The 17,026-nt window shown below is 45.4% G+C and overlaps 1 protein-coding gene across 1 annotated transcript in view; it reads left to right on the top strand.

The window, feature by feature from the left end:
• LOC139265942 (protein fem-1 homolog C-like) overlaps window positions 1-13,378 on the top strand; it is an 18,828-nt gene extending 5,450 nt beyond the window's left edge. Inside the window, exon 2 of the mRNA XM_070883562.1 lies at window positions 10,825-13,378. Coding sequence (XP_070739663.1) covers window positions 10,825-12,134 — 1,310 coding nt within the window. The 3' untranslated portion in view covers window positions 12,135-13,378. The remainder of the gene's footprint in view (window positions 1-10,824) is intronic.
• The last annotated feature ends 3,648 nt before the right edge of the window (window positions 13,379-17,026 follow it).

The following is a 17,026-nucleotide window of genomic DNA, read 5'->3' on the forward strand; positions in this document are numbered from 1 at the left end:
CTGCGCGCCTCTCTCTCTCTGCGCCGCCTCTCTCTCTTCTCTGCGCGCCTCTCTCTCTCTCTGCGCGCCTCTCTCTCTCTCTGCGCGCCTCTCTCTCTCTCTGCGCGCCTCTCTCTCTCTCTGCGCGCCTCTCTCTCTCTCTGCGCGCCTCTCTCTCTCTCTGCGCGCCTCTCTCTCTCTCTGGCGCCTCTCTCTCTCTCTGCGCGCCTCCTCTCTCTCTGCGCGCTCTCTCTCTCTCTGCGCGCCTCTCTCTCTCTCTGCGCGCCTCTCTCTCTCTCTGCGCGCCTCTCTCTCTCTGCGCGCCTCTCTCTCTCTCTGCGCGCCTCTCTCTCTCTCTGCGCGCCTCTCTCTCTCTCTGCGCGCCTCTCTCTCTCTCTGCGCGCCTCTCTCTCTCTCTGCGCGCCTCTCTCTCTCTCTGCGCGCCTCTCTCTCTCTCTGCGCGCCTCTCTCTCTCTCTGCGCGCCTCTCTCTCTCTCTGCGCGCCTCTCTCTCTCTGCGCGCCTCTCTCTCTCTGCGCGCCTCTCTCTCTCTGCGCGCCTCTCTCTCTCTGCGCGCCTCTCTCTCTCTGCGCGCCTCTCTCTCTCTGCGCGCCTCTCTCTCTCTGCGCGCCTCTCTCTCTCTGCGCGCCTCTCTCTCTCTGCGCGCCTCTCTCTCTGCGCGCCTCTCTCTCTCTCTCTCTCTGCGCGCCTCTCTCTCTGCCGGTCTCTCTCTCCTCTGCGCGCCTCTCTCTCTCTTCTCTCTCTGCGCGCCTCTCTCTCTCTCTCTCTCTGCGCGCCTCTCTCTCTCTCTCTCTGCGCGCCTCTCTCTCTCTCTCTCTCTGCGCGCCTCTCTCTCTCTCCCTCTCTCTCTCTCTCTCTCTCTCTGCGCCTCTCTCTCCAAGGGTACTCTAACAGCTGACATTAGAGCTGGCTACCACTTTGACCAGAGAATTGTATGTGGAGTAGAGATCGCAGATTGTGTTGGATATCCTAGATCCTGTAAAGAGAACTCTGTCAAGTCTTAAACGTGTCCTCCATTAGTGATGATAAATCACTTCTTGGGAGTCTATCCTCCTTTTGGAGGTGTCCATGCCAGCACTACCTCCATTTATAATGATGCTACCAAAGTCAGGGCTGCTACTGCTGGTGGCAGTGCTGCAAGGTAAATCGCATAGTTGCTCATCGTGGGCCACCCTGAGCAGTGTGAGAACACCACCGCAGGTCGGGGCTATAAATCGAGCTGGAGTGCCGGGCCCTGGAACGTCGTGGGCGAAGGTGCGGCAAATGAGGGTACAGGACCCAGAAGCACGAGCCTGCCCACACTGCGATATGTGTGCGCACTAGGTCTGTGCAGCAGAGCAGGACTCCAGTCATCCTAGTTCAACCCTTGCCACTGGATAAAGGCTTAGGTCTGTGCAGCAGAGCAGGACTCCAGTCATCCTAGTTCAACCCTTGCCACTGGATAAAGGCCTAGCTCTGTCGAAGCCATGTGGTGGCTGAGGTGCAACGGTCACCACACGTTTAAAAAAAATCCACGCAAAGGCATCTTCCACCCCCTCAACTGGAGTTCAGGACTGGAACATCGGATCCTTCATTGAAACATCTGTGAACTCTTGTGGAAGCAAGTCATCATCGTTCGAGGGACCGCCTATGATGATGACTAGTTGCTAAGTAGCGCATTTGTCAGTACCAGCCAATAGAATTGAGAGTATGTTTGAACTTTATAATCTCTCCTTTTTACCCAAGTGCTGTCTAAACTTCAACGAAGTTGGACAGTGGATTTTAGATTTCATTTTGGCCCTGGAGTTGGGAGGATTATGCATTCCACAAATATTGCTGCCAGTAAAACAAAGTACATTTGCTGTCTAATATCCACCAGTAATATAATCTGTTTATAATCATCATAGGCCGTCCCTCGGAATCGAAGAAGACTTGCTTCCACTCCAAAAATGAGTCCTTAGGTGGCTGAACAGTCCAATTCGAGAACCACAGTCTGTGTCACAGGTGGGGCTGATAGTCATTGAGGGAAAGGGTGGGTGGGACTGGTTTGCTGCACGCTCTTTCCGCTGCCTGCGCTTGATTTCTGCATGCTCTCGGGGACAAGACTCTAGGTGCTCAGCTCCCTCTCGGATGCACTTCCTCCACTTAGGGTGGTCTTTGACCAGGGACTCCCAGGTGTCAGTGGCGATGTTGCACTTTATCAGGGAGGCTTTGAGGGTGGCCTTGTAACGTTTCTTCTGCCCACCTTTGGCTTGTTTGCCATGAAGGAGTTCTGAGTAGAGCGCTTACTTTGGGAGTCTCGTGTTTGGCATGCGAACTATGTGGCCTGCCCAGCGGAGCTGGTCAAGTGTGGTCAGTGCTTCAATGCTGGGGATGCTGGCCTGGTCAGTATCATTGTGGAACAGATGAAGTGTAATATAGACCCAGAAGCATATAATGGTGATGTGTATTAAAAACAGAAAATGCTGGAAATACTGAGTGGGTCAGGCAGCATCTGTGAAGATAGAAACCGAGTTAACAGGCTCCATTTTCCCCAGTGATCTGCGCTGTATTTTTGGCACGCACCGCTTTTTTTGGCTAAATTAAAATAATCCAAGTTTCTCCAAAGATTGTGCGCCAGTGTAACTCAGTTCCGTTAGGTTTTTTTTGCGTAACTTTATGTCTGCGCCAGTTTTTCATATTTATGCAAGTTTGGCCAACTTGCATTTCTCCTAGGCGGCGTATGTGACCACTCCCAAAAAAACCTTCCGAGCACTTAAGAAAAACCAGTGCACATCAAAAAATCGGTGCAGAAAGACTCCATTGCTTTTAGGCAAAGTTTTGGAGGGAATCAACACATCATGAAGCTTGATTTTTTTTCAAACTTAAAACGCAGAAAATGGGAATTTAATGCAATTTTTAAATTTTGGATGTTTTTCCAAAGTGCCACGCCACCACCGAACGTCTCCAAACTGGGCCGGAGCGTCGGCCGGCAGAATTGGTTCCTTGCCCAGACACTGGCTCGGCTACAAAAGAAGCCTGGGGGTGGTGGGGGGATGGAAGCCAAACTGAAGGGATGAGAACCATTACACTATGCAGCAGCATCAAAAGGGGGGAGGGCGGGGCGGTGGGGGGGTGTTGTTTGCCAAGCCCGTGTCCGGGTAAGGGAGCAATTCTGCTGGCCGACCCGCCCCTCGAGTCCGGTGAGGAGATGTTTGGTCAGTGGTGGGGTGGTACTTTTGGGGGGAAAAAAATCTAAAATTAAAGAATTGCATTAGCCTTGGTTGCCCCAAATGTCCTAATTTGAATGCCGAGCTTCCCGTTCTAAGCAAGCCTATTGCGCATGCGCAGACCTGGGTGTAGTCCATACTAGGGCATCGACTTTGGGGGGAGAGGGATCAAAGAAGCTTGTCCTGTTTTTTGAGCTTCTTGCAAAGGTACAATTTAATCATGGGGGCAATACTGACCATGCCATACCTCATGCAAGCCTTCTGCATGATGGTGCTGTGGAAGAGACGATTGATTCAATGTCATCGCATGAGGAACCTTAGAGCACTTAGGATGATGGGCAGGAAGCCTTACCCACATTGGGTATATCAAGACAGTGTTTATACCTGCACCTGAGTGATGCAGACTGTGAGAAGGCTGCGTTTCTGTAAAGAAATTGTAACCGAGACCTGTGTTGTTAAAAGCAGACCTGCATCCCAGAAGCGTCAGGAGGACTGCTTTGTCAGTTAGTGAAGGATACAGCTGTACTTCATTCCATGCATCTGGATCATTCCAGGCCACAACTGGGGATGTGTGCATCATTTCTCAACATGCAACACGTATCTGCATTCGGCAGGTGACTGCTGCACTATATGCCCGGAGGAATTGACTACATAAAGTTCCTCATGATCGCCCAAGCAATGCATGAAAGGGCTGTGGGCTTCTCCAGGATTGCTGGCTTCCCAAAGGTACAGGGCTGCATTGATTGTACCCACATCGCCTTGCGAGCACCTTTTTGGAGAATTCCGAGATGTACAGGAACAGAAAAGGCTTCCACTCCATTAATGTGCATGTGTGACGACATGCATCGCATCATGTCAGTTGATGCCAGATACCCTGCGAGCACCCATGATGTGTTCATCCTAAATGAGAGCGCTATATCTACCACGTTTCAGCAGCAACCAGAAGGACAGAGCTGGCTGCTGGGAGACATGGTACGGCCTCGCCACCTGGCTCATGACGCCCCTATGCGTAACCCGAACGGAAGCACATTGCGACACGCAGCATAATAGAGAGGACCATTGGCATCTTGAAACAGCGTTTCCGATGCCTCGACCATTCCGTAGGCTACTTGCAATACTGCTCTGAGATTGTTAGTCAGTTCACGGTTTGCTGCATGCTGCATAACTTAACCATCATGAGGCGGCAGCAGCAGCTGGTAGTAGAAGACCCACCCGAGGTGATGGTGGATGATGCAGATGACGAGGATGATGCAGATGACGAGGAGGACGACGAAGAAGCCGTGCAACTACCTGAACCCAGAGCATAACAACGGCGGAGGAGGTCGGGTCGTTGTGCCTCTAACGATTGCACCAGCCTTGCGCCAGCAGCTCATCCGGGAATGCTTTGCTGCCTGAAGGTTCAGTGGCAACTATTCCAAATGGGCAATGTTTACTGTTTGGACCTGTTCCATAATGTTGTGTTGTGTTAATGGAATGAATAATGGAAATGATTCTTTACTTCAAAAAGTTGTTAATAATGGAACAAATGTAAATGATTCAGTTATAATTTAAAATATATTTTATTTAAAAGTTTAACACTTGTTTTTACTTAATTTAATTTTAAAGTTTGATATAAGAATATTTATTAAAGTTTTCAGTTAAGATCACTTACAAACTTTTAAACTTACTTACAAAACTTTTAATTTGCGAACAGTTACAACAGTAACAACAATAATAATAGCAGCAAAGAAAGGCTGCACCCATCTCTCCTCCCACCTTATTCTAAGACTGCCCGCCATGCTTGGTCTTGGTGACTCCACCACCTCTGCCCGCAGGCAGTGACACAGCGTTTCTTGGGTTGGTACCAAGCTTATTCTTTCAAACATCTCTGGTAATGCGCACTTCTTGATTAGGGGGGAGGTGGGTGGGAAGAGGCAGTAATGTGCAAGGCCTGACTTGGACCTGGCTGGTCTGGGGATTGGAGTGGGAGTGGCAGTTGATTCTGTCGATGGGCGTGGGGTCTGGACATGTTCCCTTATTGCAGCAGCTACCTGTGACATTCCCTCCCACAAGTTCCCGGACAGTGTTCCCATTTCTCGTGAGTGTTACTTCTCCTAACAGTCCAGATACCTCATCATCCACCCCACTGATGGTGTCCAGCAGTGATCGTGTAAGGTCAATGCTCTCCACACTCATTGCCATCATCTGAACCACATCTATTAAATCCTGCACCTCAGGAGAGCGTTGTCGAGCCCTGGGTGAGGCTCGCTGCATCCCACTGGGACCCGCAGCTTCAGACTGAGAAACCATGGAATGTCCCAACACTCGTACCACTCAGGAATGGGCGACACCTGCACCTTCTCCAGAGTGAGTACAAAAGTGTTGGCTTCATCCATCACCTCCGCCTCACCCCCATACTCTTGGTCTCGAATGTGGGATTGGAAGATGTTCTCTTCAGGCTCGTCCACGCCTGAATCTTTTGCATCGTCTTTAGCCTCGTCACGGTTGGCCTCAGTTCTGCAAAATATAACCCAACAGACAAATGGTTAGCAGCAGAGGAGGGGGCAGGTTGGCATAAGTTGGCATGCACAGGCAGCAGGCTCATTTGAAGGTCCTCGATGAATGATAGCACATTGCATCAACTGAAGCGTAGCTGACGAAGGCATCCCCATGAACCGAAGCATGGCTAGCGCACGCAGTACTTCACTTTTAGCAAAGCCAGAATGTGGAATTTGCAGGACTTGCCCTCTTCCTCTTCCTCAAGTGTGGAGTCAGCTTGTGCAGTGGTGGTTGCATTTCTCCAGGCAGGGCCCATCAAAGCAGCGACCCTATCTTCCAAGGGTGTCAGTGGGTACAGATTTGCTGAGCCTCCTCCTGTTCGAGTTCTTTCCTTTTTGTTGTGTGCCACCTTCCTCTGTGAAGATGAAAATAAACCTTTTTAGAGAGGGTGTCTTTCTGCTGGGTGGGACATACAGATGGTCGCAATTCCAGTGAATAAATGAAAATATTACTTGCACTAATTACTTGAGCAAGGTGTTGCCATTTTTTGCACTGGCTTCCAGACCTTGGGGTGGTCACCATTGCAGAGTAATCTTCAAGTTTGTTCCAGTGTTAATTTCTTTGGGTGGGACTTTTATGTGACCTCTGCTGGTGTCCAGCTCGTGCTATCTGGCCTCAATTACCGTAACTAATGTCTCCACTTCATCTTGTAAGAAATTCTTGGTCCTTGAGCCAAGTTGCATCTTGTATTGCAGCTCCGATTTTTCCAATGAGAATTAAAGTTCTCTCACACAACTGGCTCTTCAAAAATGGCCGAATGCAGATCGGGAGCTGTACCGGGCACACGCACCCATAGCAATCACGTCAAAAATGTACAGAAAGGGGAGGGGGGCAACATCGTTTTTCGGTGCAGACATTAGGCTCCACCCCTGAAGCTAAAGGGCTGGCTTTGAACAGGGAAACTGGCTAGTTTTTTTGAAGTAGTCAGGGCCAAAAGCAACGGGCGTAACTCTTGCAGTACGCCAAAAAGCGGCATTGGCGAAAATTGAGTCCAAGGTTTCAGGTTGTTGACCCTTTGTCAGAAAAAAAAACTGTGGGATCCTATAACTGGATATTGTTTGAATTAAAATCATATCAGTCAATTTTATCTTGGATCTTACAAAACTGCTACATTTTTTGCAGGTCTTCTGCCGGGATCAATATCCTCGTGGGGGAGGTTTAAACTAGCTGGCAGGGGAATGGGAAACTGAGAATAGATTCAGTAGGGAGGCGAGTAAAGTTGGAATTAGAAAGCAAAAATGTAGAAAGCGAGTTTGAAGGACAGAGGAAATCTGCAGGAAAAAAGGGTAAAAAAACAAATTTAAAAGCTTTGTCTAAATGCACGTAGTATTCGTAACAAAATAGATGAGTTGACGACACTTCGATACAAATGGGTATGATCTGATAGCCATTACAGAGACGTGGTTGCAAGGTGACCAGGACTGGGAACTAAATATTCAGGGGTATTTGACAATTCGGAAGGACAGACAAAGGAAAAGGAGGTAGAGTAGCTCTGTTAAAAAAGGATGAGATCAGTGCGTTAATTGGCTCAGAGGATCAAGATGTTGAATCAGTTTGGGTGGAGATAAGGAATAATAAAGGGAAAAAGTCGCTGGTGGGTATAGTCTATAGGCCCCCTAACAGTAGCTACACTGGATGGAGTATAAATCAAGAAATAATGGAGGCTTGCAATAAAAGAACGGCAATAATCATGGGCGATTTTAACCTTCATATTGATTCGACAAAGCAAACTGGCCAGGGTAGCCTTGAGGAGGAGTTCATAGAGTGTATCCGGGATAGTTTCCTTGAACAGTACGTTGGGGAACCAACCAGGGAGCAGCCTATCTTGGGTCTAGTACTGTGTAATGAGGCAGGATTAATAAATGATCTCATGGTAAAAGATTGTCTTGGAATGAATGATCATAACATGGTTGAATTTCAAGTTCAGTTGGAGGGTGCAAAAGTTGGTTATCAAACCAGAGTCCTAAGCTTAAATAAAGGAGACTACAAAGGTATGAGGACAGAGTTGGCTAAAGTGGACTGGAAAAATAGATTAAAGAATGGGATGGTTGATGAGCAGTGGCAAACATTTAAGGAGATACTTCATAACTCGCAACAAAAATATATCCCAATGAGAAGAAAAGACGAAGAGAAGGGATAACTATCTGTGGCTAACTAAGGAAATAAGGGATGGAATTAAACTGAAAACAAAGATATAAAATGTGGCCAAGAAAGACTAGTGGGAAGCCAGAGGATTGGAACATTTTTAAAAGCCAGCAGAGAACAACTAAAAAAAAAAAAATGATTGAATGGGAAGACAGATTATGAAATTAAACTAGCACGAAATATAAAAAGATAGTAAGAGCTTCTACCAGTTCATAAAAAGGAAAAGAGTGGCTAAAGTAAATGTTAGTCATCTGGAGGATGAGACTGGGGAATTAATAATGGAGAACATGGAAATGGCAGAGACGTTGAACAAATATTTTGTATCGGTCTGTACGGTAGAAGATACTAAGAATATCCCAATAGTGGATAATCAAGGGGCTATAGATAGGGAGGAACTTATTAATACTAGCACTAATGAAGTAGTACTGGATAAAATAATGGGACTAAAGGAGGAGAAGTCCCCTGGACCTGATGGCTTACGTCCTAGGGTCTTAAGAGAAATGGCTGCAGAGATGGTGGATGCATTGGTTGTAATCTACCAAAATTTGCTGGCTTCTGAGGTGGGCCCAGCAGATTGGAAAACTGCAAATGTAATGCCCTTTATTTAAAAAAAAGAGACAGACAAAAAGCAGGAAACTATAGACCAGTTAGCCCAACATCTGTCATTGGGGAAAATGCTGGAGTCCATTATCAAGGAAGCAGTAGCGGGACATTTGGAAAAGCATGATTCAATCAAGCAGAGTCCACATCGTTTATGAAAGGGAAATCATGTTTGACAAATTTGCTGGAGTTCTGAGGATGTAACGAGCATGGTGAATAAGAGGGCACCAGTGGATGTGGTGTATTTGGATTTCCAGAAGGCATTCAATAAGGTGCCACAAGAGGTTACTGCACAAGATAAAAGCTCACGGGGTTGGGGGTAATATATTAGCATGGATAGAGGCTTGGCTAACTAACAGAAAACAGAGAGTCGGCATAAATGGGTCATTTTCCGGTTGGCAAACTGACTAGTGGGGTGCCGCAGGGATCGGTGCTGTCCTCAACTATTTGCAATCTATATTAATGACTTGGATGAAGGGACCGAGTGTAATGTAGCCAAGTTTGCTGATGAGGATATACTTGCTTTGGAGGCAGTTCAGAGAAGGTTCACTAGGCTGATTCTGGGGATGAGGGGGTTGACTTATGCGGAAATGTTGAGCCTCTATTCATTGGAATTCAAAAGAATGAGAGGTGATCTTATCGAAATGTATAAGTTTATGAGGGGGCTTGACGAGGTGGATGCAGAGAGGTTGTTTCCATTGATTGGGGAGACTAGAACTAGCGAGCATAATCGTAGAATAAGGGGCCACCCATTTAAAACTGAGATGAGGAATTTTTTTTGAAGGTTGTAAATCTGTGGAATTCGCTGCCTTAGAGAGCTATGGAAGCTGGGACATTGAATAAATTTAAGGCAGAGATACAGTTTCTTAACCCCTCATTCCCTTATCGGTTATGAGGAGCCGGCAGGGAAATGGACCTGAGTCCATGATTGGATCGGCCATGATCGTAATAAATGGCGGACCAGGCTCGAGGGGCCGTATGACCTACTCCTGCTCCTACTTCTTATGTTCTTATAATACAAAGATGGGTTGTAAAGCAATTTGTTGGGGAGGGGGGACACCCACAATCTGCAAAGGGATATATACACAGGCTAAATGAGTGGGCAAAAATTTGGCAGATAGCATATAATGTGGGAAAATGTGAGGTTATCCACTTTGGCAGAAATAATAGAAAAGCAAATTATAATTTAAATGGAGAAAAATTGCAAAGTGCTGCAGTACAGAGACCTGGGGGTCCTTGTGCATGAAACACAAAGTTAGTATGCAGGTACAGCAAATAATCAGGAAGGCAAATGGAATGTTGGCCTTTATTGCAAGGGGGATAGAGTATAAAAGCAGAGAAGTCCTGCTACAACTGTACAAGGTATTTGTGTCGCCATACCGAGAGAACTGTACAGTTTTGGTCTCCGTATTTAAGGAAGGATATAGTTGCATTGGAGGCTGTTCAGAGAAGGTTCACTAGGTTGATTCTGGAGATGAGGGTTTGACTTATGAGCGTAGGTTGGGCCTATACACATTGGAGTTCAGCAGAAGAATGAGAGATGATCTTATTGAAACTTATAAGATAATGAGGGGGCTCGACCAGATTGATGCAGGGAGGATATTTCCACTCGGCGGGGGGGGGGTGCTAAAACTAGGGGACATAGTCTTACAATAAGGGGCCGCCCATTTAAAACTGAGATGAGAAATTTCTTCTGAGGGTTGTAAATCTATGGAATTCTCTGCCCCAGAGAGCTTTGAAGGCTGGGTCATTGAATATATTTAAGGCGGAGATAGACAGAATTTTGAGCGATAAGGGAGTAAAGGGTTATGGGGAGCAGGTAGGGAAGTGGCGCTGAGTCCATGATCAGATCAGCCATGATCTTATTGAATGGTGGAGCAGGCTCGAGGGGCCAAATGGCTTACTCCTGCTCCTATTTCTTATGTGCTGGAATGTTCATTTAAAAAAAATTGCTTCTTTACTCAGTGGTGAGAATGTGGAACTTGCTACCATATGGAGTGGTTGAGGTGATTAGCATAGATGCATTGAAGGGGAAGCTAGTTAAGTGCATGGGTGGAAAAGGAATAGAAGGATATGTTGATAAGGTGCGATGCAGTAAGGTGGGAAGTGGCTCTTGTGGAACATTGACCTGTTGGGCCTACTGGCCTGATTCTGTGCTGTTACGTAAATGTCATTATTTTAGTCTTTATTTCTCTCAAATTCACTAATTTTATATCCAAATGTGAACACGTAACTTTATATTAAAAATCCAGCCCTGTCAAACTTCATACTTCATTATTCTCCATTTTGACATGTTGTAAGAAGCTTTAAATTTTAAGCAATTTTGATTTTAATTCATTTTTCTTCTTTTAAAGGAAACACAGCTTTGCATGACTGTGCTGAGTCTGGGAGCCTGGAGATCATGAAGATGTTGCTTAAGTATGGAGCCAAAATGGAGAAAGATGGCTATGGGATGACCCCGCTGCTTTCAGCCAGTGTGACTGGTCACACCAACATTGTGGACTTCCTGACCCAGCACCCACAAACAAGTAAAATTGAACGTATTGATGCCTTAGAGCTGCTAGGATCCACATTTGTGGACAAGAAGAGAGATTTGCTGGGAGCTATGAAATACTGGAAGAAAGCTATGGACATGCGATATAGTGATGGGGCTAACATCCTCACTAAACCAGAGCCCCAGCAATTGGTAATGGCTTATGATTATGCCAAAGAAGTAATCTCTGGAGAGGAACTGGAAGCCTTAATTGCTGATCCAGATGAGATGAGGATGCAGGCGCTGTTAATCAGAGAGAGAATACTTGGTCCTTCACACCCTGATACGTCTTACTACATAAGATATAGAGGTGCTGTCTATGCTGATTCTGGCAATTTTGAAAGGTGCATCAACTTGTGGAAATATGCATTGGATATGCAGCAGAACAATCTGGATCCACTGAGTCCAATGACAGCGAGCAGCTTGCTGTCTTTTGCTGAACTTTTTTCTTTTATGTTGCAAGACCGGACAAAAGGTGTCTTAGGAACTTCTGTGTCCTTCAATGATTTGATGGGAATATTGAGTAAAAGTGTCTTTGAAATAGACAGAGCCATAAAACAGGTACAGACCCCACCTGACTTGACACAGTTGAGCAAAGCCCTATCAATAATCCTGCATCTGATCTGTTTGTTGGAGAAAGTGAAATGCAGCTCTGAGCAGGAGCATCTCAAACGACAAACTATCTACAGGTTTCTAAAACTGAACTCTCGAGGAAAAATTGGGTTTTCCCCGCTTCATCTTGCAGTTGATAAAGACACTACTTCTGTAGGTCGCTATCCAGTTTGTAAATTTCCATCCTTACAGGTCACTGCAATGTTGCTGGAGTGTGGAGCAGATTTCAACGCAAGAGACTTTGAGAACAACATCCCATTGCACATTGCAGCACGTAACAATCATCCTGAGATCATGAATCTTCTAATTAAGGCGGGTTCACATTTCGACACCACAAACTCCTATAAACAGACTGCCTGTGATTTACTGGATGAGAAGGAAATGGGAAAAAACTTGATTCAGCCCATCAACCACACAACTTTGCAGTGTCTTGCTGCCCGTGCCATAGTAAAACACCAATTTGTTTACAAAGGACAGATCCCAGAAAAACTGGAGGCTTTCATTTTGTTCCACAGATGATCTGAACAATTTTTGGGAATGCCTGTAAATATGGGAAGAAATTGGTCATGTGCTTTAGTTTTCTTCTGTGCGCTGTTGAATGGATTCAGCAGCCTTTAGTAAATTTTGATGACCATGTTTTGTTTTGCCATCTTGGTCACCTTGCACCCCAATTCATGCACACTGGTAATGCATGTGTATATTGTTTATTGTATCTGTTCATCAGTATTTTAATGGATGTCTGATGCTGTATGCTGCTTTGCTTTTGGTTAAACTTGGAATTGTTTATATTACAGTCTAGAGTTCTAGCAAATCCTCTGCTAAACTTGAATTTGTTCTAATATTTACCAGTAGCAGAATAATATTTTCAAGCTGACTTTTTAAATTTCCCTTAGTGCTGATTAATGTAGATGCAATATTCACACTTCAAAAAAAAACATCTTTCTGGCGTTCTCTCTTTTGACTCTACACTGTGGACCATTATTTATCCTGCAAACTGTCGAAACTGGCTTTAATATCAGCGATACCTTAAGTGCTTTTAAGTTTCCAGTGTAGTGGCTTGGAGAAAAGACTCCTTTATGTTGACGCATCACTATGCAGATTCTGGAATTTGATTGGAACATTGAGTATCTTTCTCATGCTTTTTTTGTGGAGTGCTCATTTAATTTGTGCTTTTCAAACTGCATAAGGTATTCTGACCACTTACAATTGCTGGAAGCACCTATGGGCTTTTTTTGTATATAAAAATAAATAGGGCTCTACCCTTGAGGTTTCTGCTTTTGACTCCCCTTTTAATATTACTGAGTGGGAGGGGTGGGGGAGAGAAATAAGCTACTTTGATCCACAAGTTAATGCATCTTAAAATGGAGATTTCAAGTCCTTTTTAAATGGCCTTGTATGGCAAACTGAAGAGATTTGTTTTCTTTAGTTTGAAGAACAGCCTGTCTCCTCCTACAAGGTGTTTCTTACCAGCTATTGCATCAAAGTAAATGATATCTGGTAAACAATGTCCACATTACTGTTGTAACAGGAAGGATGACATTTGAGGGTTAAGTTGGATTCAGGTAATTACTGTAATTCTGCACTTTACTGATACAAATGAGAATTATTATGGCACATTGGCCATGTAAAGTCTTACATGAAGCATTCACAATAAAATGCAAAAACTGCACTTGCCTTTGCCAGTGTCAAATTGCTGTGTAGCCAACTGGAATTCACGTATTTTGAACAGGTTATATTGAATAAAAGTCACCATTTCTAAATTAGCATTGCTTTACAGACTAGTCACCCATACTTGCATGCAAGAGCCTATTTTTGGATGTGGTTGTGTGATGTATGTGTTTGTGTTATGTCTGAAGTTGTGAAATTATTGACCTTTTCAGATGAATGTTGTAATCTTCAGCTAATTTTTGCACTTTTTGCCTCACCACCTTTATTCTCATTTAAAAATATACCAAGCTTCTCGATAGTTGAATTTCATTTTTATGAAGGGGGCAGAGAGTGGGGTGGAGAGGGAGAAATAGTATGATGGGGACTATATTGTAATAAAACCATTTTACAGCGACATAAGTGCATGCATAACTACATGGCAAGAAATTTGCCCTGGATGAATGGTGGAGGTGGGGGTGTGTAACTCAAACATTGAAAAACACTGAGCTGTTAAGTTAATTAGTTTACTGCACAACCTGCTGTGGTTTGGTAGGTCTGCTTTATTATTTCCCAGCATGGTCACTAACCTGTCATACAAATCTTTCACCAAGCCCTGTAATATGTCTTCAATTACACTTTATTGAATTTTCTCCCGATGCATGACTACCACTCATCAGGATAAGCCCTTAATCGATCACTACCCATCAAACTCCTGCTGAATGTGGTTGTGGATAATGGTTGAAGACAGAATTTGGCTTGTCTGATGCCTTCTGGGTACTCCACTTCAGGTGCCAGGAAAACGCACTTCGAGTGTTTTAGCCTGAGCCCCACACGATTAAGCCGACTAACATCCTCCAAGTTCTGCAGATGCTCGACCGTGTCCCGTGTAACCTGGAAGACCACGGTGCGTGGGACCAACTTCAGCAAGCTTTCCATGTTCCTCTGGAATATCGCCGCGGCCGATCGAATCCCAAACGGGCATCTGTTGTAAATGAAGAGACCTTAGTGCGTGTTGATACAGGGGAGGCCTTTCGATGATTCCTCCAGCTCTTGCGTCATGTAAGCTGAGGTCAAGTCCAGTTTCGTGAATATTTTCCCGCCCGCCAGTGTCGCAAATAGGTCGTCTGCCTTCGGTAGCGGGTATTGATCTTGCAGTGAGAAACGATTGATAGTTACTTTATAATCACCACAGATTCTGACGGTGCCGTCTCCCTTGAGGACTGGAACAATCGGACTGGCCCACTCATTGAAATTGATCGGCGAAATGATGCCTTCTCGTTGTAGCCTGTCCAGTTCGATCTCCACCCTCTCTCATCATGTAAGGTACCGCTCTCGACTTGTGATGGATGGGTCACGCCCCCAGAAGCAAATGGATCTGCACTTTTGCTCCTTGGAACTTCCTGATGCCTGGTTCGAACAGCGAGAGGAACTTGTTTAGGACCTGGGCACATGAGGTGTCATCGATGATCGAAAGCGCTCGGACATCATCCCAGTTCCAGCGTATCTTTCCCAGCCAGCTCCTGACGAACAGCGTGGGGCCATTGCCTGGTACCACCCAGAGTGGCAACTCGTGCACTGCTCCATCGTAGGAGACCTTTACGGTAGCACTGCTGATTCCTTTGTGTACTTCTCAGTTTAGTGCGAATGGGAGTCAGGACTGGTCTTGAGGCCTTGTTGCACCACAATTTATCAGAAGTCTTTTTGCTCATTATGGACTGGCTTGCGCCCATGTCCAGCTCCATGGACACCGGGAGTCCATTTAATTCAACCTTCAGCATTATCGGGGCACTTTGTGGTAAATGTATGCACTCCATATACCTCTGCCTCCTCGGTCAGAGGCTCTGGTTCGTCGAGATCCACAGTGGATCTGTCCTCCTCTGCAACATGGTGGTTTGCAGGATTAGCAGGGTTTGCAGCTCGCCTGCACATACATTGGAGGTGTCCCATTGTTCCACAACCCTTGCAAACTTATCCATTGAAGTGGCATGAATGGGAAAAGACCACCCCCGCAGTGCTAACAAGGTGTTAATGACCCTGTATTCATCACCCTTGATGGTGGACTGAGTCATCTGCAGACCTGCAGCTGCAGGCATGCAAGTCCTGTCCTGCACCTTTTCGATTCAAAAACGACGTTACTTTGTTCGCAGTACTTGCAGCAGCACTCGTGTGCTGAGAAATTTGTTTGGTATTGTCACTGGTGGCGATAAACACCCAGGCTATTGCTATGGCTTTATCAAGGTTGGGGTCTCTACAGTCAAAAGTTTGCGCAGTATTACTTCATGGCCAATGCCAAGTACAAAAGTCCCTGAGCATATGCTCCAAGTGTCCTTCAAATTTGCAATGTCCTGCAAGGCACCTTAGCTCGGCGATGTAGCTCGCCACTTCCTGGCCTTCAGACCTCTTGTACGTGTCGAACCAATACCTCGCCATCAGAACGCTTTCCTTCGGGTTTAGATGCTCCTGGACCAGTGTGCACATACGTTGGTGCCCCGCAAACGGTGAGGAGGATCGCCCTTCGTTTGGCAGCATTCACTTCTCCTTCCAGCTCGTTGGCCATGAAGTATTGGTCGAGTCGCTCCGCGAAGGTTTCCCAATCATCTACCTTCGAAAATTTCTCCAGGATGCCCACGGTTCTCTGCATTGTTGCGATCGGGTTCGTCATTTGTATCTCGTCACCAGTTGTTATGTCTTGAATAAAGTCAGATCAGATACTGCAAGCTCAAAGTAAGGTGTGACTGTAGTCCTTTATTACAGATCTCAGAGTGCCTCTCCAGCATGTGAGGCCTCCTTATATACAGATGGGATCCCTTGGGACTCCAGGAGATAAGCCCTCTGGTGCTTAGACATGGTATTTACAGGTTTACATACATAACAGACCTTTTAAACACTTCTCTTTGACCAAGCTATTGATTACCTTTGGTTTGGTAACAGTTTAAAAAAAAAAACTCCTGCAGTGCCATGGGACATTATTCTACGTTAAAGATGCTCCATAAATGCATGTTGTATAAATATCACTTGGAAGATTAAAGGCTTTGGTAAATGAAAAGGTCAAAAAACAGTCAAAAGGTTGGTCTGAAAAGTCAATGCATATAGAAACTATTGAAGACTTAAAAATAGGCTTGAACTTCCTGGGGCATTAAGCAAAAACAGTAATATTTTAAATGGATACAGTAGAATTAAAAGTTCCAAGTAAATTTTGCATGGAAAGATTTTGTTGTGTATTTTTGTTTTTCTACATTCATGGCTTGTTTAAATTTAATGAAATGGATGAATTGCAAATCTTGTCCAGTTGGTTAGCCTGAATTCGCAGCTAGTTATTTAAAAAGTGTCAAAACTGCATGACATTAAATTTCCCCATGTGAAAAAAAATTTGAGATTAGGAACTCATCATCATAGGCAGTCCCTCAAAATCGAGGAAGACTTGCTTCCATTCTGAAAGTGCGTTCTTAGGTGACTGAACGGGAATTACAGTCTCTGTCATAGGTGGGACAGACAGTCGTTGAAGGAAAGGATGGGTGAGACTGGTTTGCCACACGTTCCTTCCGCTGCCTGCGCTGGTTTTCTACATGTTCTCGGCAATGAGACTCGAGGTGCTCAGCGCCCTCCCGATGCACTTCCTCCACTTAGGCTGGTCTTTGGCCAAGGACTCCCAGGTGTCGGTGGGGCTGTTGCATTTTATTGAGGAGGCTTTGAGGGTGTCCTTGTAATGTTTCCTCTGCCCACCTTAGGCTCACTTGCGTTGTAGGAGTAGAGCGCTTGCTTTG

The sequence above is a fragment of the Pristiophorus japonicus genome, chromosome 1 (genome assembly GCF_044704955.1).
Source record: "Pristiophorus japonicus isolate sPriJap1 chromosome 1, sPriJap1.hap1, whole genome shotgun sequence".
NCBI classification, from domain to species: domain Eukaryota; kingdom Metazoa; phylum Chordata; class Chondrichthyes; family Pristiophoridae; genus Pristiophorus; species Pristiophorus japonicus.